Below are 27,825 nucleotides of genomic sequence, written 5' to 3'. Positions count from 1 at the left end.
TAGATCGGCGAAAGATCGGCGAGATCACTAGATCGCTTTGCAAAAAACATACTCACCAAAGAGCATTTCCAACACGAGGAGATCCCAAGACTTTGCTTTCGTTCGCGTCGAAAGCACTGCTCGCACCAGCATCGTTTGCTTCTTCGAGAGGCCGGCTCTTCGCAATCGGCTCGTACATGCAGGGAGTAACGCCCAACTCCTCAGAAAAACGCAGCCTCTCTAAATTTTCCATTACCGTCTCAGAAAAACAGCACCAAACTACCTGGCACCGCGCTTCATGTGTAGCGGCAGCGGTCGGTTACTAGACTTGACGTCACGAGGCGCCCGACCAATCACAGGCGGAAACGAGACGCGCGAGCTAGGCGTGTCCGCTGCTGCACTTTTCGTCGAGATAAAATATATTTGCGCTTTCTTTCGCTCAATTTCGATACGATATTCGAATTCGGAGGATTGAAAACCATTATGTACAGATGTTCACTCATTTTCTCTGGAAAACCTTTCAGCTTCCCTTTAAGAAAAAATAATCAACTGGCTGTCCACTTTGTAGGTCGTGCAGCTACACGTAATAGAAACAGTAACGCGAGAGAGTCACTAAATTCGGAGGAGAGACGAAAAGGTCTTCGCTCATGATGAGCCGGTTTCAATCTCATCTTTCCGTTACGCGTTATACGAGAGTGTGTGAGTAATCGTTATTGCTTGGTGTATTACCTGAGAACATCTACTTGTCTTGAAGAGCTAACCATTCAAATAAGTTCTACGTAAGTGCCCATGGCCATGTTTTACAGGTAAATCAACATTTAGTACAACGTGACCATTCCCGTCTTTTGATTGAAGCAATATCTTTAAGTTACTCTATTGGAAGTTTTCAGCCTGGTGGTTTGTTTTTTCTTTCGGCTCTCGTCATTGACATTTAACACGTTGTGATCAGAGGTTATTTATCATTATTATTATATCTTTTTCAGTGTTGTTCTGTTTAAGTAAGAGTCTGTGTATTTTCAACGCTATTACTCCGCTCTGCACCAATGCCCTTTGGAGCTGTAGGTATGGTAAATAAATAAATAAATAAATAAATAAATCGTAGAGAAGGATTGGAACGATATAGTGGGTCGTCCTCTGCAGCGCTTTTTGCTCGTGAACACCGCTCGGGCTCAGAGTCCGCGCCCTGCGCTAACAGTCGGTCCCAAACGCCGGTGACTAATAAACGCCTTTACAAGATAAATAAATAAATAAATAAAACTCTGCATTCTCGTGATGCCACCACACAGCTTGCTGCAGAGCTAGGATAGACTGCTGTGCCGCTCGGCAAGCAGTCTGCCCTTGCAGCACGTCGTCAGATCAGTATGATATGGCATGAAGAACTTTATTTAGGTCCTGAGGGATCAGTCTGGGACTGATGCGTGCCGCTCCCACGCCGGTACAGAGAGGCCGAGCCCCTCTGCCGTCACACGGGCCCTCTGGACAGCCCTGAGTTGTTCCGCCAGCACTTCACTGTGCAGCATCCGCTGCCACCACTGTTTACCTCGAGAACCATCACCGGCCAACGCCAAGCAGCGCCAAAGCATGGGTTCTAAATCGAGCAAACCCCCACTCTTACTACAATAGACTGAAACCCCGCAGTCCGGATTATTTTATTCATGATGACCAGGTTAGGGTACGTTCGTGTCTGCAGAAGCCCTAATGTAACCGCCTGAGGCCTATTTAATTTAGAATGTGGCAGGGGGAATGCCCTGCACCCTAAGTAATAGTGCTTGGTGATTTCGTTGTAGGTTAACAGTTGGTCCCTGTACTCAGGAGCGGGAGATCAAGCCCCTTAAGGGAGTACACGGCACACTAATCCTCGTGCTTGCCAGTGCGCCCCCCCGTTGAGGTTGCGCGGGGCTCCCTCCACTGTCCCCATGTGCGTCTGACAAAATATGTCTTACAGGAAGTGCAAGATTGCACTGCCGTCACGAACCTTCTACAATAGAAGTCTCCATTATACTAAGGCTATCCATTGTCCACTGTGATGGACAACGCAGAGATTTGTAGTCAATATATGAGCATTGGTATGTTCATACGTGTAGCACGTTTACAATCAGCATCATCAGTAGCATCATCATCAGCATCATCATCATCAGCAGCAGCAGCAGCCTATTTTATGTCCACTGCAGGACGAAGGATTCTCCCTGCGATCTCCAATTACCCCTGTCCTGCGCCAACCAATACCAATTAGCGCCCGTGAATTTCCTAATTTCATCACCCCACCCTGTCTTCTGCCGTCCTCGACTGCGCTCCCCTTCTCTTGGCACCGATTCTATAACCCCAATGGTCCACCGGTTATCTAACCTACGCATTACATGACCTGCCCAGCTCCATTTTTTAAAATCTTAATGTCAATTAGAATAGCAGCTATACCCGTTTGTTATCCGATCCAAACCACTCTCTTTTTCTCTCTTAACGTTATGCCTAGCATTCTTCGTTCCATCGCTCTTTGCGCGGTCCTAAACTTGTTCTCAAGCTCCTTTGTTAGTCTCCAAGTTTCTGCCCCATGTGTCAGCACCGGTAAAATGCAATGATTGTACACCTTCCTTTTCATTGATAATGGTAAGCTTCCAGTCAGGAGCTGACAACGTCTGCCGTATGCGCTCCAGCCCATTTTTATTCTTCAGTGAATTTCCTTCTCATGATCAGGGTTCTCTGCGAGTAATCGACCTAGGTAAACGTACTCCTTCATAGACTCTAGAGGCTGACTGGCGGTCTTGAACTCTTGTTCCCTTGACCTGCTATTTATCATTATCTTTGTCTTCTGCAACTTAGTGTAGCACGTTACGATGCACCAAAGCGAGAATGCTTTGGCATTGCGGCTGAGGGGGGTCCAAGATAACTGTTCCGTTCAATGTAATAGCTAACAACTATAGTTTGCATTCATGACGCACTGTAGCCCTAACAACAATGCGGAAAATTGAGAGTACTCCGACCATGACGGCGATGCAGAAGGAAAATCTTTACATGCATCCACAAATAATGTTTGAGTTCCAACCTGTGGAGCAATTTCTAATTAAATGCCAGTTTGGCTTTTCTTTTGAGATTGTACGCGGCTACATATTTGTCTGATAAACGAGTGGCAACGTAGGGTACAGTATAAATGCGTGACGTCAGGAAAAAGACAAAATGACAGTATTGAAGCACAATATGAGAGCGGAACAATAACTGGCGATTTTATAGATATTCTTAGAGCTTGGTCGCAGGCAGCGATTGGCCTATGTGAGCACAGTGTGGTCAAACGGTCTCGTCGTCCGGAGGCAGCTCCTTCTCGCACTTCTGAGCGATTACCCAGAACTCTCTGCGGGGCTTCGGCTATAAAAAGAACAAAGCGCACCATTAGCAGCGTAATAATAGCATCTTCTATTACATCAAAGTGTTTCCAACACCTCAGATGCTGCTAAAATAGTTAAATTGTGAATGAATACATTTTCGATTACGCTCGAGAATGCTAATCGCGCGCGCACAGTGAGAACAAAGCACGGGTATCGAGTGAATTCTCATGTGATCGTGAAGCCATGGCGCATGCGCTCAGTGCTTGAAAGATTGCTGAAAATGTCCGTGTGACCAGACGACAAGGTTGCGCGAATCGAAGGAACCGCGAGGCAGGTAACGCGCTGCTGTAGATCGCAGGCCTACTCTGAAAATAGCTTTCGTCCTCTAGACGTCTCATTTGCCTCGGAGAGACCAGTCGTCTCTCATAACTCCAGTTGCCCCATCGCGGTTGCAGTCGCGACAGTCAGGTGACCCTGGAACATCGCGGTGATTGGTCGAGCCATTAAGTGGAGGATATCTTCCGGTGGCGCCGCGCGACGAAAGTGGAAGCGAATTCAAAACTCAGATACGCGTCTCGGCTTTTTTTCTTAGCCGACACCTCCCTTTTGCGCCGCCATCAATGTTAACGCCAGTGAGCTAGTGATTGAAGGTTGTGGCTTACCTTAGAGTTGGCGTTCATTTGATTGCCAATAAACTCGATTTCTTTTATTGTAAGCTCATGGGTGTTGCCACGTTTTATTTCCATTAGCACACCGGAGTATCTTTGAGTACGGTACCACGGGGTGTGCGTTCGAGCGAGAGCCAGGCACGGCTGTGGTCGTGCCCACAATCTACCGACAAGTAAGCAAGCCTCAGATACGCATGTCATCATAGCGACTCTAGATAAGGATAGCATTTCGACGTATGACTGCACAATATTTTTCGGGTTCAAATTAACCTACAGAATAAAAACGAAAAAAAAAACATTATAGTGCAAAAAACTATACAGATTGAATATAACACGTCATCCTTTTATTTAGTTCAATTTCCTACGTCAATAAATAGTATTTGTACAGTGACAAAGCAGTATAATTATTGCGCAGGTACTATGAAGATACAAGCTCTCCAATGCTAAGAGTAGCCGGCATCCACGGAGCCCGTCGAACGCGTGCATGTAAGTCCAGAAGAAAAAGGTAATTAACCAGAACCGCAGCTTTCTACACTACATTTCTACATTTCTACATTTTCTACACTATCTGCTATTCCTATAAGTGCTACACTGTCCTAAAAGAGTAAAGTAACGAGCAATGCACTGAGCTTGGCTCGTCAGAACGAAAGGTAAATAGGTTGCCGAATACTAAAATTTACAAGCGGAAGGGAAAATAAATATTCGAGAAAAGGGACCTTCGAGTGGCTAATCCAATTACGATTTCTTTCTTTCATTTCTGAAGAATGTAAACTATAAAATTTCCATGGGCTCAACTTGGTAAAGAGTGACTTGTTTACATCACTTAATACATGCACGTAATACCATTCACAACTGTACACGGACAGCCCACTGAATAGCGCGTTGCTTTCAGTTATCTGATGCACTTTCGCTCTACAGAAATGTAACACTGAAACAGCGCCTCGTCAAATACACGTAGACTGTTGTGCTCGCTCAAGGAGAATAGTGTAATACTACAGCGCTGCATATTGCTTTACAGGGATGCCAACAAGGGGAAACTGAAAATAATAATTAGCTTCTCGTAAACTGAGACAATCGATTCGCGAGGCATTCATATACCATAACTAGAAATTATTTCACAGTAGTTGTCTACTTTATGTGATCAATCAGTAACTGCGTTATCCGCGCAACAACCACGGCTCTTCTCCGGACAAATAATTCAACAGACCTCCCTCGCAAAGTTTTTTTTTTCCACGGAGGCTCATATCCCTTACATTTCAAGATAATAGATCATTTGAAAATTTGAATAGTCACTCGATTGGAATATGAGTGGAATAGCCAAGATTATTAGATTCGTATTCGAAATGTGGAATATTGTGACGCCCCTAGTAAACAGTGCAACAAAGTAATGTCTTTAAGAAGTACTTACCTTCATATACTTTTCCAAGGCAGTTGTCTGAAACAAGAAAATATAGGATGAGGAATAGATTCAAGGCGCTACTAAGCGACCCAGTTTCGGGAGTTTCTATACATTGCGCTAGCATTAAGAGAAAGATACAAACTTTTATTATATGCTGGAGATTGCACCCGCAGTCAGTCTCTTTCTTTAGTCGCTCTGGTCGTTTCTCTTTGTCATTTTTGCGACTAAACACAGCTCATGCGAGTGACATTTGTTCGTCACTCGTTCCTGAATGTGCGAAGCATGTGACAAGCCTGAATGTCCTTCTTCACTCCTGGTTTTTTGCGCCTTGCCTTTACTCATTCAAGCATCAACAAACTAGCCCAAGGAAGAGTTTTAATAAAGTAGGTTAGAATCTGTCTATATATATATATATATTGGTACTAATTATTTAATTAGTACCAATTATGTAATTGTGCGGAATTAAAAATATAATTTGAGCATATAATTTCAACTCCAAGCGACGGCAAATAGCCTTATCTTTGTTCTGTTCAGCTACTTGGCATTTGCCTATTTGTAAACTCTGGCTGCTAATTACTACATATCACCCATCCCCTCGTGGTCGCCACTGCTGACGGCATGTCTCCGAATGAACCACTCTTCTATTTCAGAACGACTATCTTTAAATATTGCTTACATTCTTCGTAGAAGCACCCGGTATGATTGGACTACCCCGTTCTTGGAGAATTGAATATGCGCCACAGCATGCTCACTTATGTGTCACGGAACTTTCACCAACAAAGTAGTGCCAGTGAGGGCGCCTTTGTTCTCCGCCATCAAACAATAAAACTCGAATAGACCCGTACATATAATGTGGAATCAGTGGGACATATAAGAGGAAGCTTTAACTATGTTTACCTATGTGTCGTACTTTTCTCTGCACACAGCTCTCCCGACCATTGCTATCTCGACAAACATCAAACACCGCCTTCGTTCTCGCGGTGTTCACATTTCGCCATAGACTGCAGGCAACCTCGGTCAGGCGGTGCTGCTGAACTTAGTAAGATGCCTGTCTCCCAGAGTGCCGCCTTTGTAAAAAAACGGGACGCGTCGGCGCTCCGTTGACGCTTTGAATACATTGCGTTTGCTACACATTGGCATTGTGTTCCACTATGCGGCGCCTTTACAGACTGTCACAGCGCCCGCACAGTTTTATATTGTTCAGTCTTGCCTTCTTTTTCTCTCATCTTTCGCGCCCCCTTTTCCTCTTCTCCAGTACAGCGTAGCCAAACGGCACTGGTTAACTAACCAGAGCTAGTTATCTAGTTAATCCGATATCAATCGGTTAACCTCCCTGTCTTTGCGTTACTTTTATCTGTCTCTCTCTTTCTCTCTCTCTCTTTTCATTCGCGTGCTGTTTCTGTTGTTGCTCATTGCGTTTGCACTGTATTCTGATGAGCAGGGCGCGGAATTTTCAAGAAACGGCATGGTGCACATATGAGTGTGGTTTACAGAAATTGATTTACGCAAAACACATATTTTCGCGGCGGGAACATCAAGGCGAGCATGTAGAAAGATGCGATAACAAGCGTCAAGCGGGCTTCGCAGGCCAGCAATAGGATTTTCCTCAGCATCATGCTTGAGATATACGCTTATATAGTTGGGTGAAAAACACAAATCGTATTAGTGGAATTTATGTTGTGCGTTTCTTGGCGTGTCAATGCGCATGTTACAGAAAAGAAAGAAAGAAAAAAACAACTAAGAAACACGTGCTTCCGACCTTTCCTTTTCTTGTTTTCCCTAAATGAAAAGCGCTTCGTACCAATTAGTATAGGGGAACATCATATCTATCACAATAATAAACGGCCGTTAGGTGGTAAAAGCGCGGAGATTTGCAAAGGCCGTATGAAAAACAGACAAAACCGAGTTCGTAATAGGAACTGCTCATATTACTACCGTCCTTACAACATGAGGCCACTTCAGTGATTTGCAGACCGCGGATAGAAATCACGGAAAAAAAAAAAAACCCATGATCTGGACCCTTTTACTGCCGGCAGGCAGACTATCGCACTTGCCGCGTTTATAAAAGACCTTGACCGAAAGTTTATGCATCAGCTCTTCTCATAGCGCACTTCATACTGAAAGGAGGCAACGTAGAGCGGGCTTTCAAAGCTTTCTCACTGCACACGTAAGGGCTACACGATTTGCCGAGTGACGCGTATCAAAAAGAATACATGCAGAAAAGAAAAAGAGATATGTGATTTGACTGCGGCGACCCTTGCGCGCTTGTTTATCCTCTGCAAACTGTTTGAATATCTTATATCGTGGTCAAGTTGCGGCTTTTCATGTTGCGGAGGATGTTATCCAGTTGAACGACACAGAAATACTGCGCACGTGACGTGCGATATCACGTGGTCGCACTTTCCATCGCAAAAACTGAAATGCCTGCGGCGCCCGCGCCAACGGAAAGAGTCAGGATGCTACCGTCTATCCCACAATCTGTCCGCAAGGGTAGGAACCGGCTCTGGTGTCGCAGGCGGAAACCTGACCTTGCTCAGTCTATGTAGCTTGTCAGCCATGAAGCGCATAAATATAAGCATTGCATGACATTAAACTTGTGGTCTGTGCGGTGCATGCACTCAGAAATTGGAAATTGCAAAAGGCTATACGTTGCATATGATGAGAAAACACAATTCTACTAACGGAATTTATTTTTATGAGATTCAATTAACCGATTACCTAGAGCTTTGCTTCCCACAGATTCTAATGTGTAGCTTGAATCTGCATTTGTTTCTTTTTTCTTCCTCTGTTCTCTCTCGCGTTCTCCCTCTCTCTCTCCGCGCCAGTCACACTACGTCTACATCCACAGATCCTTGTGCAGCCAACCTAAAAATATATGTAGACGGTCTATCAGATGGATAATACATGTCGAGGAAGCTGTTTGCCATCTTATATACTTTTATCATGTCTTTTTTGTCCTGATAGATACTTCTTAGATTTCCATTTTTGCACATATAAGTGTAAAGGAGCAGCCATCAGCACACTGAGGTGATTAGAGGCCCTATAACGTAAGACTATCCAATTTGCTTATATTACAATCTCCTGATGTCAAATTTGCGTAACCCCTGACAGAACAATCGGAGGGTAACCCGTAGTGTTGTTTAAACAGGCCAATCAAACGGTCTCCTCGTTTATAAGAGGTCACTTTTGTTCCTTTAAAAACGAATAACATTGCCTACACTGAGCGGCTCGTGATATCTAATTGGCTGATAAGAGGCGAGGAACACACTCAAGTGGAGAGGGATTCGATGGAACCGAGCCAGTGCGCTGAAAATCGATAACCGGATGAAGAGGGTGGTACCGGCGTCTGCGATTGGTCCGTTTCGCCTTACTTAGCTTGCAGTGAAGGGCTGGTCGAAAATCGCGGTGGCATGCAACGGAAGGTTAAAAATGCCGCTAAAAAGGATCCTCAGCAAAGAAAGGTTGGCTGAGAGTGGTCGTAAACATGCCGAAAGTGCTCGAAAACGTTATGCGGCCACGCAAAAGGTTTTATTGTGCGCAAATAAACCCATGCTCTCCGCCAGGTGCGAGTAGCCAGTGCCGGAGCGATCGGCGGCAGCCATATTTTATTCCTTTCAGAACGGGGCAGCCTGCGGCTATTTCGAGAAAATTTCAGTTTTGTTCGGCATAATAATGCACCTTCAACAGATGCACGTCACTTTGACGCGGACAGTTTTCGTGCTTTTGTGGCGTCGCGTATATGCAGGTGAAGTGGATGCAGCCCGAAAACTTTTGACCAATAGCCGAGGGCTAACGGCGAAAAGGCGTCGAATCAGAAATAACTATTTTTCTTTTGTTCAGTCGAACCACATATAATCAGTGTACACGTCATATCAGATGGGGAGCTATCGTGGTTTGCGTGACGTCGCGTGACAGACAGGTAAAGTGCGGGTGGCCCAAAAACGTTTGACCAATCGGGGAGGGCTGATTGCAGAATTGGAATAGAGAAGTTTGGAAAAGCTTTACGTTACAACGCCCTAGATCTCCTTTATTTCTTTAATTTCAACAAACCAATATAGAACACAGAAATAAAAGTCATTAACAAGTTGTTCGTTAACATTTATAAGTATTAACCAACCAAATATGTAATACCAGCAGGAATTAGCACAATGCGTTGTCCTCCCATGTAAGACTCGATCCCCAGTCTATCCTCTCATCGCATGTGGCTCCGTGAGCCAGTTTCCGATGAGGCTGCATGTGCGGCGTTGCGCGCTTCGCTTTGGAGAATTCTTCGACAGGCCTTGACCGGGCTCATGATGGCGGTGGAGCTGGATTTAACCTTGTTCTATTTTGGGAACCCTGACTCGTATTTCAACCACGAAGAGGTAGTACCAAGGAGTGCCCGCTTCAGACCAATGTGCTGATTCTATAGACTATCTATGAACGTCTGTATTAATGATAATTTCTCAGGGATTACCTGAGCCCTAATAAATGATGAACACTCAGGTGTTCTCCGAGTCCCTGGCCAACCTGGTAAATTGGAGTTCTTACTACAACAGGCAATCCGTACTACAAGGTATCCAACGTCGGTATCACCCATCAACGCAGCACCGTCCTTTCGAACTTTATCTTTGCTGTGAACTCGCGTCACTGGCACTGTTCCTGCTTTCGCAAAGGGCTGCAATTTTTGTTAGTACCGAGAAACATGGACGGCAGCAGCGGATCGCGCTTTGTAACTGCGTGCCCGAATGAGCTCGTATGTAATCGGCAGCTGACTAATCGCGAGCGAGCGTCCTTTGGCTCTTCCTGCACCGTGGAGTACGGCCGAGGTTCAAAGACACGCGAGCATTACACCACACTGGTGCCTTTCTCCTGAAACCATACAGCACCTCAGCATGTCATCGCAGGGCGCAGAACGACCACCAAAGGGTGCGCTCTCGCGTTTAATCCCTGTTTAAAGTGCACACGCCACAGAGAATGTACACAGCGTTTTGATCGAGCGGTGGCGGTCGGTGTATGAGCGCATGCAAAGTAAGGCGCCACGCTTCCTTACGACGGCTCCTTCATCGCAGATCTTGTTGAAAGCACAGGTGTCACTCTGGCACTGGTAGACGTGTAGAAGGTGGTCAAGGCCATTGCGCAGCTGAAAATGAGACAGAAAAAAATTAATATAGGGACATTTTGAATCTTACTACAATGTTCCCACCTGGATGTTGTTACGAAGCGTTCAACTTCATTAAGTTGGAATTTGGACACATAATAATGCGAAACCTGTATCTCAGTCCTTAAAACACATTAACTAAGTGGCAAACTAGACTAGTAAAACGATAAAGTTTTCATAAAAGCTTGACGAGAAAACGAAAAATTTAGCAAGGGGGAACAAGAATGGAGATGCTATAGCCTGACTACGGGCCATAAATTCAACGTCTAGGCCACAGAATAGGGAGGCACATTAGATAAGACAAGACTATAAGAGCCAAGGTTGCTGAACTTCTGCCATGCAATGATAATTAGTTTTGCGGTTGTGCCTACTCCACAGAGAACATTCATTCCTATAGCGTTGCACAGCTGAGCTCGAGGTCGCAGGTTTCAGTGCCGGCCACATCGGCCGGATTTCGATGGGGGCGTAAGGCAAAAACACATATATACCTTGATTTTAGGTGCACATTAAAAAACCCTAGGCAGCCAAAATTATTCCAGAATCCACCACTGTGGAATTCCACATAATCAAATCGCAGCACTGGCTCGTAAAACACAAAAATGTGTTTTTAAACAATAATGCCAGCTCGACAACTGACCAAGCTCAGTGCTATAATCTTATCTAATGTCAATCTGCTTGCTGAAGCGCAAGATACTGCAACTGAAGCCCAAGGTACTGCTCCCAGTGATAAGGCCTGCAAAAATTTTCCATATCCTGGAGCGAGCCCGTAATTTTTGACTAGCGCGTTACCTCACCGCTCATTCGAATCTTTGTTATGTCTTATACACACGTCGCATGGGCCGTTTTGATCTACATTGCAGTAGAGCTGCACCGAAATTTTCGACTTTGATTGCGAAAGTTCAGTGCTCCACAGTCCAGTCCAATGTTCCTTGAGTTATTGGCCGCAGCTTATATTCCATGTACAGTCGAGCGCGATTTGAAGGTTATCGCGCGAGCGTCAACCCGCCCAGCACTCCAGGCACCTGGCGGCCGGTTTCGGGACAGGAAAAATCATGATTTCGCACTCTTCTCTCCCTCGTTCGCTGTTACATACAACAACCATCACCCCGCGACAAACTCACCGCCCTTTCTCTCTATTCTACGATTTCCATTTGTTGCGATAAAGTGTGGACTTGGTTACCTCGTATCTTCGCGGGCTTAAGCTAATGTTCTTGGTCACCCATTCTTCCTGGCTCAGCAGCAATGACGTTACATAGGCTAGACACAGCTTCGTAACGTCCAATTTCAGATAATACCGAAGAATACGTCGTGCGCACTGCGATCACTGCCTGTTCGCAGAACCAAAACAAAAGAAAAAGAAACTGTTAGCCCAGCAGGGAGTGACGGCTGCTGAAGAAACAGCAAAAAGAGTGAGGGAAGCAGGCCTGATACCGCCCTCGCCTCGGCAGAGAATTCTGGGCCATGGCGCTGTTCGCGTTCCCGGTCGACGCTCGCGCGATAACCTTCAAATCGCGCTCGACTGTATGAGATGTGACTAGAGGTGTCTAAACTCTGACGCTAATTTTAGCGTAGAAGTTAATAAATTTAAGTTATGGCATGCCAAGCCAGAATGTAAGTACGTACTACGACTCTGACAACTTCACAGAATTTAAGGTGTCATCTACTTCAGTGTATTTCACTTGAATGCTCGCAGCATTAAAAATAAAATGCACAAGCTGTGCATGCTCTTCGACGGCTTATCGGTAAAAGTTGATGCTATATTATTCACAGAATCCTGGCTTTCTACGATTGATAGCCCACGGAAAATACCAGGATATAATTATGGTGGAATCGTGTGGTGCGCTAACCGTGGGGGTGGAATTGTTTTGTACATCCAAAATTACATTACTTGCGACGTATTTAATGACTTAACTTGTATTACACCCATTGTAGAGTGTATATAGTAGTAAGTCCCAAGAATGTGGTTATTGCAGCAGAATATGGGTCCCCATTACGACATAAAATCCGAATTCTTTGAGTTTGTGGAAACTTTCATGCCTAGTTTTCGCTCAACGCACGCATATTTTTTTTAGTAATTGCCGATACAAACATTAACATGCTCAGTGCCGATGCATCCAGTGAACATTCTGAAACCATCCTTCGCACTTTTGCCTGCAGAAATCTAATTACGTTTGCATGCTAATATTACTGGCAATAACCGCCACGCCTTCTCGATATCGATATCACAACGTACTTTGTGACCAGTGCTTAACAGGCGTTTGTTCCCTTGATATCAGTGATCATCTAGCGATTTTTAAATTTCGACCTGTAGCGTCCAAAAGGCACAAAAAAACAGAAAAATAGAGTTGTCGCGGCATCAGCTCTGCTTCGCTCAAGAATTTTTACTCCGACGCTGAAACTATACCGTTGGATAGCGTATGAACCGTTAGTCACACCAATCAAGCTTCCCGTATCCTTTAGAAGAAAATTAATGCCTGCTTTGAAAAACACTTCCCTTTGGCACTCAGTAATATATAGAGAAAGCAAAAGAATACACAAGCTTTGTAACGGGGCGCGAAATGCGTCCGCTATAGAAAGACGCGCGCAGAGAGAAGAGAACGAACTTTGAGAGCATCCGGCGAGCAGCCAAGCGGCGGTGAAACTGAGCCTTTATTGTACGTGCCCACGCCGAGGAGGCCCGCGCCACAAACACAAACATCCACTCGTTGTGCAGACATTCACGGCGGCGGCGCCGGAATCGGATCCTCTACACTTTGGATTACAACAAGCTTGCATAACACAATAATATCCGAAATACAAATTGTACCATACATTCGTTCAATCGCGTGATGCTGCTTTGCCTATATAAATCATATCATACCGCAATAAATTAAACGCTCATTTAAAAAAGGCAAAGTTTTCCTACTATCAGTCCCTGTTTGCTAAAATCTACAACATTCTAAGAAAATTATGGGAGGAAATTCACAATTTATCTAATAACTATAAAACTAAGCGTCAGACTAATATTACAGCTTTCGCTCAATGCAAGACGCATATAGACGCCCTAACAGAAATCAACGAGTTCTTTTCCAATCTTAGCGAATACGTGTCTCCAAATACACGTCGCGATTGTACTGACACACTGTTATTAGTTCACACAAAAGTGGCCAATGGAATTGTTCTCTTTCCGGTTACTGCACAAGAACTCACAAACCTCATTTCGGAAAATTCAAAACAATGTGGCCTCTAGGTTAGGGGGCCGGAGCACAGTCCCTATTAAGCATGTGGGTTTTATCATGTGGTTTTATCACGTTTATAATTAACCAAAAGTTAGAAACAGCTATTTTTTCCTCTGACCTTAAACTAGAACGTATAATCCCTGTTCACAAAGGTGGAACCGTTAGTGAGATAGCGAACTACCAACCGATATTTGGTTTGCCCATTTCATCGAAAGTTTTCAAGGATGTTATTGATACAGGGCTTGCAAACTTTCTTATTAAATATCATGTAATCAATGATTCGCAATATGGCTTCCAGAAAGGAAAATCTGCCAAATTATTCCTAATCCAGAATGATACTTTAACGTGCAAAACCATCTTTTCACTATGGGTTTATTTATTTGTCTCTGAAGAGCATTTGATTGTGTGAATCACAATATTTCACTGTTCAAATTCCATGACTATAGTAGACGGGGCGTCGCCCCTGACCTCGTACAAAAGTTGTTCTGAACTTACCCTAAATTCTCATGGAACTGCTCTGCTACACGTGGCATTAGAAAAAATTTTTTAGGCATTTGCTTCGAATAAACAATGTCCTGGAACGCACACGTTTATAAGCTTACAATTTAATTAGACAAATCAGTTGATTGCCTCTACATATTGAAAGGAATTAATTCTAGTTGGGCTCAAAGGGGAAATATATTATGCTAATTTTCATTCGCGTCTTTCATACTGTATGGGGCAGATAACCACAAACTACAGCAAACTGGCGTGACTGCAACACAAGGTGTTGACACCCGAGCCTGCTAGACACCCGAGCCTGCTACCTACTGGTCCCTTATACACTAAACATAATGTGTTTAAAACCTCTAAATTATACGATTATAAAATATCTCTAAACCGGATGTCCCAGTTAACTTGGACGAAGATTTAAAAAAAAAAAAGCTCTAGAGATAGTAGCGGCAGTCGGCAAGAAGTGGAACATCCGTTTCCGCTTCTTGAACTACCGCCACAGTCCTCTGTCGCTTTTTTGTGAAGCTACCCGTCTCGCAAAGGACTTCGTACGTTCTATACTCCGTTTCGTACATAGCAGTCAACGCTGCGGAAGCTACGCAAGAAGTTCGGTCAAGAAAAGTGATCTCTCCGCGCGTTCCGTCCACGCTTCGCTGCGCGCCAACAGCGTTTGCTCGCGCGAGCATGCCCGTGAGGCTCCTCGCCATTGGTTGCAAATAAAAAACCCGAAAAGAGCAACAAAAATAACAATTATCTAAAACAACGCATTAGCAGCCGTATACCCCAGTGTGTCTGTCTCTAAGGAATAAAACTTGTTTCATTTAATACTGAGCCTACCTTAAAAAGCAGTTGCGCACAATTGCGGCCAAAAAAGCTCGAACTATATACAAGTGCGAACGAAGCCACTGAAAGAAGTATCTCTAGCCTCTACAGAGTTGACAGCTATGTATGGAACGGAGTATAAGTATTGTTGACGGAGTATAGGGCATCCTACAGAATGCCACATCCGAAATAGCTTGGCTGCCTCCCTCTTGTCGTCGTGTGCCGCCCCCAGAGCCAGGACCATTTTAGCCTTCTGATCATTCGTGAAGGGTATGACTTCTCTTCTTGAAGAGCAGGTCACCATGGCGTGGTACCCTTGAGATCTACCGTTATTATTTACGCACTGACACGTCAAGCAACAATGATTTACGTAATCGACAACAGCATATGCTGGCCGTACAGATCGGCCAAAACGCCTTAGATTGACATAGCCTGCTTAAGGCTTGTTTCTGTAGCTAAATGGAACAAAAGGAACATACGTTCTGGGCGCCTATCTACAGAACAAGATGAGTGCACAAAATTAGTCCTAAGTGCGCCGTCACGGTTTCCCGGCTTCGAAATCCCCCCTCCCCCCTCACTGCGGCTCCGCTACGGTTGTCATAGATAGATAGATAAACTTTATTAAAATAATAATAAAAAAAAACAGTGAATGGTCGGGGCCCTTAGTCCAGGGCTCCGCTGGCTTTTGCCATCTTCTCAGCTCTCTTTATCAGCTTGAGCTGGTCGTCGAGGGCCGAGCTGGACAGCAGTGCCTCCCATTGCTCCCTCGTGGTGTTCGTGTCTGGGTGTTCTATGTTGTGTAGTGCGCACTCCCACGTAATGTGGTATAGGGTTGGTGTGGCCCCACACCACGGGCATTCGTCCCTGTAGGCTGTGGGGTGTATCCTATGTAATATGTGTAAGTTCGTGTAAGTGCCTGTCTGGAGCCTACGCCAGGCAGCGGCATCCTCTGTGTTTAGATTTCGATGGGGTGGTGGATATAGCAGATGACGCCCTCTGTGGTAGTTGACGATTGCTGAATACTCGAGGTCGACAGGGTCCAGGTCTTCTGCAGCCGGCGTGTTGAGTGCTCGGTTATGTACAAATCCTCGAGCTGCTCTGTCGGCCTGCAGGTTGCCCGTGATGCCTGTGTGGCCCGGTATCCAGATGATGGTTTGGATGGCGAAGTCCTCAGGGTCCTCCTTGAGTATTCCGGCTAGGACTTGTGCAGCAGGTCTTCCAATTCTTCCCTGTAGGAAGTTGCGGCAGGCCTGCTGGGAATCCGTGAGGATCGTCAGTGGTTGGTTTGCGTGTAGGCCCTCGCGGATGGTTGTCAATGCGACAGCGGCGTCTTCTCATGATGCCGCGACCATTACATAGCGTGAAGCCCTGTATTGCGCTGCTGTCGCTAGTAAAGCCGTGTACCCGTGGCTATTCGCTTGAGAGCGCTTGAGAAGCGGCGCGCGAGCGCGCATCTATTTCGTATTTTGGATGTTTCGCGCACTTTCAACGCGATAGCGTTAAGCAGTCCATCTCGCAGAAAATCCTGTTTCGCAAAAAGATTTTCGAACCACCCATACCCAGGCTCTCCATGTGACACACGGAATTTACTGAAGTAATTGAATTTATCAAGCTAATATACGTGGAAAAATCGTAAGCTAAGGCTTACACACAACTTACAAACACGAAAGCTCTGGGATTGTAATTTGACTATACGAAAAATCATAATTCTGTTAAACGAAAACTTAAAGAAACCCCTTTTCCAGCATTTCTACCATTCACAGACCAGCCGAGGCGTTCGCCATTTGCGCGCGCCGGAGCGCTGGGGTGCGATCTTGTACGCGTTCCAAACTCGAACGGAGGCGGTCCGTTCTTTCCGTCACGAAAATGGCGGTCCGTTCCGTTGCGTTCGTCCGATAGCAGACAACACGGAATGATTGACAGCAGATATTACTTCACAATTGACGTCATGGCGTTTGACACCGTTCAAACTGACCAAGCGTGTGCGGCTCGGTGGAACGGACCGCCTCCGTTCTATTTTGGAACGCGTACAAGATCGCACCCCTGGTGTCTTGGGGGCCACGAAGCGGCGCGTCCGGTTCTTTGCAATACGTCCAGCTGACGTATTGCAAACGTCGCAACGCGGCGCACGCACGAGGCCGCGTTTCTACCACAAAGCCCACCTTCGTGCGTAGCTTTGGCGGTCAGCGTTTCCTGGTAAACATTACGGTTACATACGCTCCAGTTGCCAGAAAACGTGACAAGCAGTCGGGGGTCTTTGAATGCTGTCGCGTTCCACTCTTAAAGGGGAAGTTTAAAGGGACACTAAAGGTTACCAGAAACTCAAGTTAAAGTGGTAGAGCAATGTTCTAGAAAGTCTAAGGCGTCAATTTAATCGCGAACAGAGCTTTAGTAACCGAGAAATTGAGGTAAATGCATGACACGATTTGAGACCCCCCAGCGACATTCCGGTACTAGCCCGATGACGAAAGGACTCCTCATAATTTGTGTTACTAATACTCAACTACTCGTATTAAAAATATCATTTCATTCGATTATAAGACGGGAAAAAATGCTACTTGTCTACGTCTATTCGATTCTAAGAAAAAATAACATTTTGACGTTACCCTTCAGTAATATGGGTGCTCGAAAGGTTTCGTTTTCGCTCGACTCTGCGCGCTCGACTCTGCGCCGCGCGCGCTTTGGAGTTTCAGTACTTTCGTTATCGCGTCGTGCTGTGAGGGTTCTGCTGGCTCGCGAAACTTTCATTTGGAACAAGCAGCGAGAATGCAACGTCCATGTGATGTCGTGGGAAGCCCTCGTTGCTTTCCCGCTCCGGAGAGTCGGTGTCGAGGCCGCCGTCGTAGTACGCAACGACGCCGGCAGTGCGAGCCCTCAGCAGCAGGTCGCGCTCGTCGGTGCTCAAATCGCTGAAGTTGAGCCCACCATCGTGAGCCAATCTGTCGGTGTCAGGGCCCATTGCGACGAGCGTCAAAGTTTGCGTCATAGAATGAAGTACCAGCTTATGGAAGTCTTGCGCTGGAGTTTGAGGTATAGTAGCGGCGCCTGGTGGCGGTGCAGGAAACGACGTCTGGGTCATGCCAGCTTGGGTCGTATTGAGCCCTGGCTGTGGCGAAGCACGTTTCTAGGCCGAGTTTTGCGTCGATTCGCACTTTTTTATGCCCAGTTGCGAGTGCGAAAAGGCTCGTCACTTCTCACAGACCACGCCGACCACGCTGCGAGCTCGCCGCAGCCTATAGTTTAACGAAAACGGACTCTCCGTGTGCCGTGGGACGTAATGTGGGACGTAATTCGTTTCTCCTTCCGCTAGCCACCATACTCCCGCTTTCGCTCTGCTGTCGGCTCTGTCTTGGCTCTGTTTCTGGCCGCGCGTTTGCGTTTTGCGCAGAAAAGCCGTAGCGCCGTCTGCGGACGCCGTTCTACTCACCGATGGCGCAACGTCACTATGAGACCATGATGTCAGTACTCCTCGATCGGAGGGCGGGCGATTTGAACTGCGCTACAGGTACGCGGACGCTTCAGAACGCATTTTCTCGTAAAATAAGTCTCTCCTTGGCACGAAACGAGCGTTTCGAGGTTTCTGTGATGGTATTTCAACAGTCCACGTTGACTGAATAGTAACCTTTAGTGTCCCTTTAAGCGTCCTCCAAATTTTTGTTTTTTTCTCAGAAATACCAACGAGGCAAAGCTGAGCATGAAACAAATGTTTGATTCGGAGGTAATTGAGGTGCCTTACAACGTTGTAATAGATATGTTAGTGATTCAAACGACAATTAAGGTTCTCGCTGATTAAAATTATTAATTTATTTATTTATTTATTATTACTTCATGATGAAAAATACTAGCTGTAAGTACACAAGACAACGAAAAGCTTCGCAACATTGTGGCGCTCTTAAAGTTCGGTATAGCAGAGTAATAAAAACAGTTCCTAATCTTCTGCGACTTCCTTTGTGACTATTTTCCCTGGCTTCCTGTAATCACGCGAAGAACTTTGGGTTCATGCTGTTTGACTGTTTTCAGTGTATTTCGCCACATTTTTCGACTTCCTTTCGTTTGCCATATGACGAGGCGTGGTCGGTTCCGCCCAAAGGCGCAAACTTCTCCTCTAACGCCATGTCATAAAAAGTTAATAAAAAGTATCTTTTTACAGGGTTGAAAGGCCGCGAGTAAATAGAAAGCGCTAACTACAATTGTGAAGAGGAAACATAATCATGAACTGGCAACTCACCATAAGCCAGGCTCTCTCCCTGATGCACCTCAATATAATTCCAAGCTTGACATCGTCGAAAGCTTCACCATGTGAAAAAGGGAAGAAAAAAAAACAAGGTGAAAATAGCTAAAATGCAGGATTTGTTTTTACGTACACGACTTAGCGAGCACATAGCATGAACTTCAGTTCTGACTTTGAAAGATATCTTGAAGTGACTCAGCTCCGTGCAGATTCGATTTACGAAAAAGAAAAGAAAAAACAAAACTTCAACTTACAGCACAAATCTGGATCTTCAGCAGAGGCCGAGAAAAATCCGTACGTGCTGATCACGAGGAATGCGAAAAGCAGCACTTTCATGGTGCTTTTTTGTAGATCGTCTTCAGCGGTATGGAAGCGGGACGCTTGCGAAGTGAGCCCTGTTATACCGCCACTTCGTTTGCGTCATCAGTTGCGCTAGTTAGAGAGGCCACCGTTGCTTGGCGATAGGGACGCTTCCAAACGCGTGCGCTCAGCGGCTTGCACAGGCAAAAGAAAAAAAGAAGCATAGAAAGAAACAAACAAAAAGCAAAGGGTCCGGTCAAAGTAACGGCAGCAAACCTGACTATGCACCGGCATAGAAGATGGCTCGGCTTTCGCACTGACAAGAAAGCGCGCAAAGAGCGAAACAGATTTCCTGAACCAACGTTCGAGGACACTATGGAGCACGAGGACACTGTGTAATTTTACACTGTAGCAGTTTTTCATCTAAAACGGGCCTCTTTAGTCACGAATTACGATGCACTGTCAATTAAACTGTGTCAAAGTCAAATAATTTTATTCGAAAATGCTGCAGCCTCTCTTGAATGGAAGCGAAGATGGTAGGTAGATCCTTTTCACATATTCTAGTGAGCCTTCGTAATTACAGAGTAACTAAAATTTGAGTTAGCGCATAATCAGTGATGTGGCATTTTTTTCCACAGAGAGACTTCAATCGTCGAGCAAAATTGCATGTAAGAGTTAATGGTTTCAGGTTTCACGAGGAATGAAAAACTAGAACTTCAACCTTTAGTGACGGAACGCGGTGGTCGAACATTGAGTGAAACATGGTAGTGGCTTTATTAAAGCGGTTACGAGTATCAGTACCCTGCAGTCTGTAGTCAACTGGAGTAACATTGGGTAATCCGAATGTCATTTATCCCGTAGCTCCGGTATAATATGGTGCTTCCATTACCATGGCTGGACAGAATAGGGAAACAATTCGTGCTCGCAAATCTGCACACGGTGACTAAAGGGATTAATTTCAAAAGCTGCATACCGTAAATGCTAGGCGCTGGAACTCAGTGAGGATGCTCTTGCCGAGGGCTTAGTCAATGCAGTTTCCGTTGAAAACATTATACGCATTCACGTATTATGGCCAGCATACCGAGTCCACAGGGCTAAACGAGAAACCTGCAAACGCATTTGCTCTTTAGCCACTCGTTGTTGCTGTTTTTTAAACGATTAAACTACGGCAAAAAAGGCCACCTTTTGGCTAGCTATCCCTATCATCAAAAATGAAGTCCAGTGCCTAAGCAATGCAAAAAAACTAAACAAAACGAGCAAAGAAAGGGGGGAAACAATGGAGAAATTAATGACTGAGGAGTAGAGAATAACTTAACCAAGGCTTAGACTACACTATTCAATATGCGTGCACAGTCATAGCGCGGTAATTCGGCAACGTTCCAACGTCCCAGGACACCGTTCGTTACCATAACAGTCTCCATACGTTCACAGCGACTGGCGCCGACGTTGAACTTCTCCAATAACAATGATGGTATGTCTGTGACATGATACGTGTAATCGTCGTATATTGTAAACAGTGTCACACTCCCTTGCGACATTCCGAGCGATATGTGTATGGCGACCTACTCTCACTCCGCGCGTATCGACACGTCTGTTTACGACAAGCCCTCACCATCATGGAAGAAAAGTTTGACTGGAGCGAGGGGCGGGCGGGGAAAGGGGAGGTGTGTTGCTGATGGGACTGGGATATTATGCTTCCATTTGAGGCGAGCTTTCGTGGTTTTCGGCCTCGGCTGCACAGCTGCGCCAGTGAAGCACGCAGTAGTGTAATGAACAAGTAGTGGCACGGCATACGGCTCTGTGGTCTATGTTCTTCACTTTGCGTCAAAATACGTGGTGTCTGCATTTTTTTTTTTTGGTTAGGCTCATTACCATCAGCACCAAAACACATATCCGTGACAGAGCTGTCGCGCTAAAACTGAGCGTATCGAAGGAGTGCGTGCAACATGGTCAGTTTTAGCAAGTGAACAACGGCGGTAGCTCCTGGCGGTTAACCTTCATTCCCATGGCACTGCATACTTCTTATGGATTATTATTATTTGTTTTGAAAAGATGTATACACCTCCTGAGAGAAAGGGAAAGCGAGGAGCATGCTGGCAACTGCCGCCAGATGGGGCACAATGACTGGCTACTCTTCAGGAAAGAGGAGGAGAGAGAAACATATAAATGGAAGATAGGAAGAAGCGAAGGAAAGAGTAAACGAAGAACAGGACGGCAGATCTCAAAGAATTTAAAAAAAAAAATCAAGGGGCCCTTAGTTATACCTACGTGGGTGAATGCGAAACCACTGCGAATACCGCCGCGACGGCTGTGCTCTTTCAGTCGCCTTAATTTAACCTCGCCTTAATTAACAGCAAAGGTCGTGGGTTCGACTCCCACCAAAGGTTGACGGTTCGACTCCCAAGAAATTTAAGGTAATGGGTTAGTGTCTTAATTAACTCTGCCTTAAAACAATGTGCCTTAATTAACTTCACCTTGATAAACACCAAAAGTAGTGGATTCGACTTCCACCAAAGGTCGAGGTATCCACTCCCAACAAAGGTAGCGAGTTCGAATACCTTAGCTAACTCTACGTTAATTAACTGTGCTTTAATTAATTTCGCTTTAATTAGCACCAGAGGTCTCAGATTCGACTCCCACCAAAGGTCAAGCGTTATCGTAAACTTTTTAGACCATCGTGTGGCCGCGTCAACGCCGAAAGCGCCTGATTTTCCGCCTCATGAGACATATAATGCCTTCGCATTCAAAGAGTACACATACGCACAGTACGGGTCACGCGCAGTAGACCCGGTTCCTGTAGGTCACGCTACTAAATGAATGTTCAAGGCAGAAAATATAATGGCTGAGACCTTGTCAACTTAAAATAACTTAAATAAAGAGATCTCGGAAATTATTCGAGCATGTAATAAATCCCAGACAATCCACACGAGAGAAAACCGAGACAGGCCAATGCTCTTATTAAAACTGGTTTATTCGGAAGCATGAAATTTATAAGACAGCCTATATAGGTAACGCAACAGGAAATAAAAAATTTAGCGCCCTTCCACTCTGTGAAGGAGGATAACCAGCGAAGCTGTGTTGGAATGACTTTATTTACAATTACATTGATTTGTATGACTATTTCTACATTGATTGAATAAAGACACCTACACGTAACTTCGTGGTTTGACACCCGATCCCACACCCCACACGTGGCACCAAACGGGTTTGCCACAAACTGCCACTCGAACCTCGCTGTCTCCCTGGGGAAACGTTCCAATGGATTGTAGCCAAGTCGTCGCCTTGTGTTTTCCAACTCATGGTACTCGGGGTCCTGATGGGCGCATCGCATACGCTTGGAGTTGGCGATGCGCCCTACATATATATCCCGACTGTCAACGATTGCTGCGTAGATTGTGACGTTTTATTTTCTCAGTCGATGCAACTCGATTGACGGACTCACAAATTTTCAGAACCAAGCTATAGAGAAAGAAGAAGACAACATTGCTTAATTCACCTATCTTCAAAACATCAAACATTTACCCCATAACATCGCCATCGATGGACAGCTTCTGTAAACGCCAAGGTTCTTGTTAATCTTTAAAAACGTTGTCGCATTTTTTTGTGTTTTTTTTTAGTTCTTGCATGTGTACTGGCGTAATGAACCGCAGTGCGCTCAGCGACCAGAATGCCACCCCATTTCAAGCAATGCGCTGACGAATGCAAACCGGGAGTGCCCTTTAAGGCACTGTAATACACAGGCGTATGCACTGCGGCATCGCTCCCACTGGCTGACCTATACCTTGTCATGTTACTCCCGCGCAAACATCACGGTGGTTTAACAATTGTTACACTGAATATAACAACGTATTTAAGGGTGTTTCATCTCATTAGTGACTCCAATGTTTAGCGTAAGTGGCACTAGAGTCCTGATGGTTGTCGAGATGCAGGAATCTTGGCCCACTGAAGCTCCGACCCACGGAAAACTACTGTATAAACTCGTGTAATGGCCGCTCTTACTTTTCACAGTTTTGACGAGGTACAGCCCTCACAGGGGACCAAAACTTTTGGTCAAAATGGTGTCGGCGTCGCCAACTACTACTGCACACCCCGGTTCCCCCAATGTACCATTACACCAGAGGTAAACGTGCAGCTGTCGCCATCTAGTAGGGGCACGCGGAAGTGCGCAGCGCGCGAAAATGTCGATGCGCGCGCCCGGCATCGGATCACCGAACGCAATTGCTTCTTCGAAGTAACTTCTTTTTTTCAAATTTCGGGCTGCCAAGTTGGGGGTGCGGCCCGTACAAGGGTGCGGCCTTTATACGAGTCTCCACGGTATAGTTTACGGGTGCCAGCAACCTCTGGGCCGGCACGCACGTGGCCGACCAGTCGTCTGTGTTCCTACCTATGTTTCATTAACCGGCGTGGTGTTCTATTCAAAACAAAACATGATCTTGCACGTATCTGTGTCGGTGCTGCACTTTAAGGAACCTGCTGAGAAGAAAAAAAACATGCAACCGTAGCGCACAACGGATATCTGGGCAACAACACAGTATACCTGTCACGTTAGTGCTACGCTGACGCCTGTGCTGAGGCTGCTGAGATAAAGTTCCCACTGCAAGCTCTTGCATCTCAGCATCCGGGGTGGTACGACAGCGAAGGGTGTCGCAAGCGCTGAGCACCACTCGAGATCTTTTGCATTCAGCCCCACAGCAGCAGCTTGTCGTCTGTCGACTATCAACGCTGATACGTTTTTCGTGTGCTGTCCATGTCGCTTCTGTCCGTCAGATTTGTGGCTTTCGCCCCATATTTCACTTCCCTATCAATTCCTTAAGAAAATTTTTTTAGAAAATTTTGATTTTTTTTTTCTACTACAATTTCTCTCTTCTTTTTCCATTTCTCCTTTCCGTAAGGGACACATCAATTGACATAACCATATTTCACGGGGATATACTTCTTTGAGGACTACGTGTTAACAGGATAGAAGAAACATGTGATGTTACGATAGATGTGTCTCATTCTTGCTGTATGTACGTCGCAGTTCGTGCCTTCTTATGTAGCTTTGTGTCCTACCTACTGTACCTTACCTGCACCCCATTTCGCATAGCATGAAAAGCTAGCAACCCATAACAAAAAAGCTCGCGCAGATGGCAATCCAATCTTGCTTTCGAATGAGTGGAATATGTATGCTTATAAATATCGTGGTCCTGTTTCCATTAAAGCATTTGGGGAAGCTAGTGCTTGTGTATGTTTACTTTCTTGCCTTGGTTTTCTATGCGCTTAAACAATACAAAGCCTGTTTGCCGGACGCACATACTTTTGGCCAGAAGTCAACTCAACGACATAAATGATAGCACTTGCACATGAAACAAACTTATTCCTGTGATTGACCTAGCACATCTAACAGTGCGAAGTGCTGTAACTGGTTTCGCAATGCTGCGCTAGCTTTTTGGGCACTGAGAGCCCGACGCAGATGTGCAATGAGATCCGAGATTGCTCCAATCTTGACCACCAAAATTGACCTGCACCATTTCCTGCCGGTTATTTTAAACATGTCAGTGAGGGACGCATTAATCGTAGCTCTTTGATTAACCTCAAATTTGTAATGGAGCGAAGCGGCGAAAAGGCGATATTGCTGACATCACTAGCAATGCGACTTACGCGCTATAATAAAATGGGATTTTCTGGTCTACACGGCCTGTTGCTCCGCTTTGCAGTGACTTTTCGGCTCCTTGTGCAAGTGAGACGAACAGAGTAGAAAAGACGCAAGCGCGACTATTAAACATGTTATGAATGAATTCTGGCGTGTTACGTGCCTAAACCACGATAGTATTATGAGGCACGTCATATAGGGGAGGACTTCAGATAAATTTTGACCATCGGGGTGACTGTAAAGTGCCCCCAATACACAGGACACTGGAGTTTTTGCATTTCACCCCAATCGAAATATGGCCGCGGCGGCCGGGATTTGATCCCACGACCTCGTGCTTAGTAGTGCAACACCATGGCTGCTAAGCCGCCGCGGCGGGTGATTAAACGTGTTCGAAAGTATGGTGATGTGCGAAGAAAACGTAACAGACCTGTTGAAAATTTTTGTGATGACCTCTGTGAAATCTGCGAACAATGAAACGGAGACGGGCACCAGCGTGTTTACGAGAGGTGACAGTCATTTCTTATTTGCCTCTGACTGTAAGAAGAACTGCTACATACGTTCGTAGCCTGACCGAGGCAAATATCCGACAATAGCTAACGTATGCACTATTAATGACTGCATACATCACATGTGCGTCACCTCATTGCATGCAGTTCGAAGCGCCCGTCAGATGTTACGATAATGGCACAGGCCAAGAACACGGCCTTGCATTTTTTGTGGCTTAACATTTAACCAATGGTCCTCTGGGTCGAACCAAGTTTTTTTTTTCCACACAGCTGGAGCCTTTAAAGGTGCCAACAAAGTGCCTACGCGTGCGCGCAGATATTTCAAAGGCCTCATCTTCTAGGGTTTCCCCCTTGCAGCTGCTGTGATGGTGTGGCGCTGAGCCTCGCTTTTTTGTGACACGGTGCCTCAACGGTTGCAAGATGCGGACGCTGGGCCTTGTTACGGCACCCGCCGTGGTTGCTTGGTATTGCTTGGCACCCGCCGTGGTGCCGGCTATGGTATTGGGCTGCTAAGCACGAGTTCTCTGGATCAAATCTCTCCACGGCGGCTGCATTTTGATGGGGACGAAATGCAAAAACACTCGTGTGCTTAAATATTTAGGTGCACGTTAAAGAATCTTAGTTGGTCAAAATTAATCCGAAGTTGCCCACTTAGGCGTGCCTCATATCAGATCGTGGTTTTGGCCCGTAAAACCACATGATTTAATTTCAGCCCTGTTATGGCCGATAAAGGGACGCTAACACCCACGTGGAACTTTCTTTCTTTATGGTTACACATGTTAATCACTTGAAGCGTTAAACGACTGGCATTTAACCAACTTTTTTCCTCTTCTTCCTTTTTCTTTCTCTCTTCTTCAAGTTTGTGGGCATGGTGTGCCTTTCAGGAAACAATTGATAGCCCGCTTTTCTTTTTTTTTTGTGGTGTTCATATATGCTTGTAATGTTATGAATAATAATTTTGAGAATGCAATAACGCATTATCGGTTCCTTACATGTTTTGCTCTGCATCCATATTATCTTTTTAGAGCACAGCTCCTAGGCGCCCGTTCCTGCGGCGAGCGTCGGCGTTCTCGGCGTAACCGAGCGAATAAATGCGAAAACACCCGTGTGCTTAGATTTAGGTGCACGTTAAAGAACCCCAGGTAGTCACAATTTCCTGTGCCCCCCACTACGGCGTGCCTCATAATCAGAAAGTGGTTTTGGCACGTAAAACCCCATAATTTTTTAACCGAGCGAACGAGCGCAGCTTGGGGATGAAAGACGCAAGGATGAAAGCGGAGAGGAGGGTGCAGCGCAACCAGTAGGCGGAAAGTGGAGGAGGGTATGGCGAAAACGGTGAGGAGAAAAGCGGAGTACCGGCACGACTAGGCATATGTGGCCAGTGCGGAAACAATGCGCTGGCGTGGGCTTCGGACCCACTGCGCATGCGTTACTTCGCCTGCGGCGATGCCGCCGCTAGAGTATGCGCTCCGCGCGAGGCAAGCGTTCCCGCGTTTACGCCTTCTTTCTGAACAATGAGCGACGCAACCGGTAGAAAGGCTTCGTCTGACGCTGCTGCTAAACGAGTTGCCCGGGCAGAGGCTCAGCGCGACCGCCGAGAGCGCCTTGTCCTTCAAAATCAAACTCTTCGCCATAATATATCGCAAATTCGAAACACCTATATAGCTGCACTCGTAATTCGCATTAGGAGTATCGTAATTGTCGGTGAATTCTTTTTTTTCATCAGTCTGCTTACACACCATTATTGCACGTTGTTAAAGTAGTGTCTTGAAAGCGATTTTCAGATTTTCAAACGTTTTCAAAAGACCCTACGGGCAGCTATATTGTTACGTTACATTGGCCGACGGGGGAAAGAGGAGAACAACGTTGGCCTGAACTCAGAGCGGCTCCCTGTAATGTTGCCCAGGAGCGGCCGGAAGAAGGCCGAGTGTTGTCACCGTGAATTCCAGAGGCTGCGCTGCTCTTGTTGGTCATCGGGATTCCACTGCGGTACCCAGCATCTTCCACCAATACAGTCACGATGAGAGGTGTTTATTTCAAATGCGGGGATGAACGATGATAGCGGAAGGCTTAGCTGAGGAGTCGCTCAGAGTCCAGGCCAACTTCTTTACATTACATTCC

General features: G+C 45.8%; 1 protein-coding gene and 1 long non-coding RNA gene across 5 annotated transcripts in view; one reads left to right on the top strand and one right to left on the bottom strand.

The window, feature by feature from the left end:
• Positions 1 to 27,825, top strand: part of LOC135906038 (uncharacterized) — a 90,723-nt gene that overhangs the window by 51,361 nt on the left and 11,537 nt on the right. For 2 of the 4 annotated variants that reach the window (XR_010565608.1, XR_011515403.1), the window contains one exon: positions 4,380 to 4,469. This is a non-coding gene — a long non-coding RNA (uncharacterized lncRNA). Of the gene's footprint in view, positions 1 to 4,045; positions 4,138 to 4,379; positions 4,470 to 27,825 lie in introns of all 4 variants that reach the window. The other 2 variants (XR_010565606.1, XR_010565605.1) reach the window with 2 other exon arrangements.
• On the bottom strand, positions 3,173 to 19,680 carry LOC135906021 (antimicrobial peptide microplusin-like). The gene is made up of 5 exons (XM_065437167.1): positions 19,521 to 19,680; positions 19,264 to 19,325; positions 10,396 to 10,485; positions 5,373 to 5,399; positions 3,173 to 3,336 (listed from the first exon to the last, which is right to left on the bottom strand). The coding sequence occupies exons 1-5, from the start codon at positions 19,600 to 19,602 to the stop codon at positions 3,259 to 3,261; spliced, it is 339 nt and encodes a 112-aa protein (XP_065293239.1). The 5' UTR covers positions 19,603 to 19,680; the 3' UTR covers positions 3,173 to 3,258.

The sequence above is a fragment of the Dermacentor albipictus genome, chromosome 1, assembly GCF_038994185.2.
Source record: "Dermacentor albipictus isolate Rhodes 1998 colony chromosome 1, USDA_Dalb.pri_finalv2, whole genome shotgun sequence".
In the NCBI taxonomy this organism is placed as follows: domain Eukaryota; kingdom Metazoa; phylum Arthropoda; class Arachnida; order Ixodida; family Ixodidae; genus Dermacentor; species Dermacentor albipictus.
The sequence above is the reverse complement of the archived record's forward strand: the minus strand, read 5'-3'. Positions and strand labels throughout refer to the sequence as shown.

Bases quoted from the DNA above. Each gene is read 5' to 3' on its own strand.
- LOC135906021 (XM_065437167.1), bottom strand. From the start codon at position 19,602: ATGAAAGTGCTGCTTTTCGCATTCCTCGTGATCAGCACGTACGGATTT. The intron at 5,400-10,395 runs GTAAGGAAGCGT...TTCTTGTTTCAG, and splicing joins TCTGCGATGAAGGAGCCGTC to ACAACTGCCTTGGAAAAGTA. The intron at 3,337-5,372 runs GTAAGTACTTCT...TTCTTTTTATAG, and splicing joins CCTTGGAAAAGTATATGAAG to CCGAAGCCCCGCAGAGAGTT.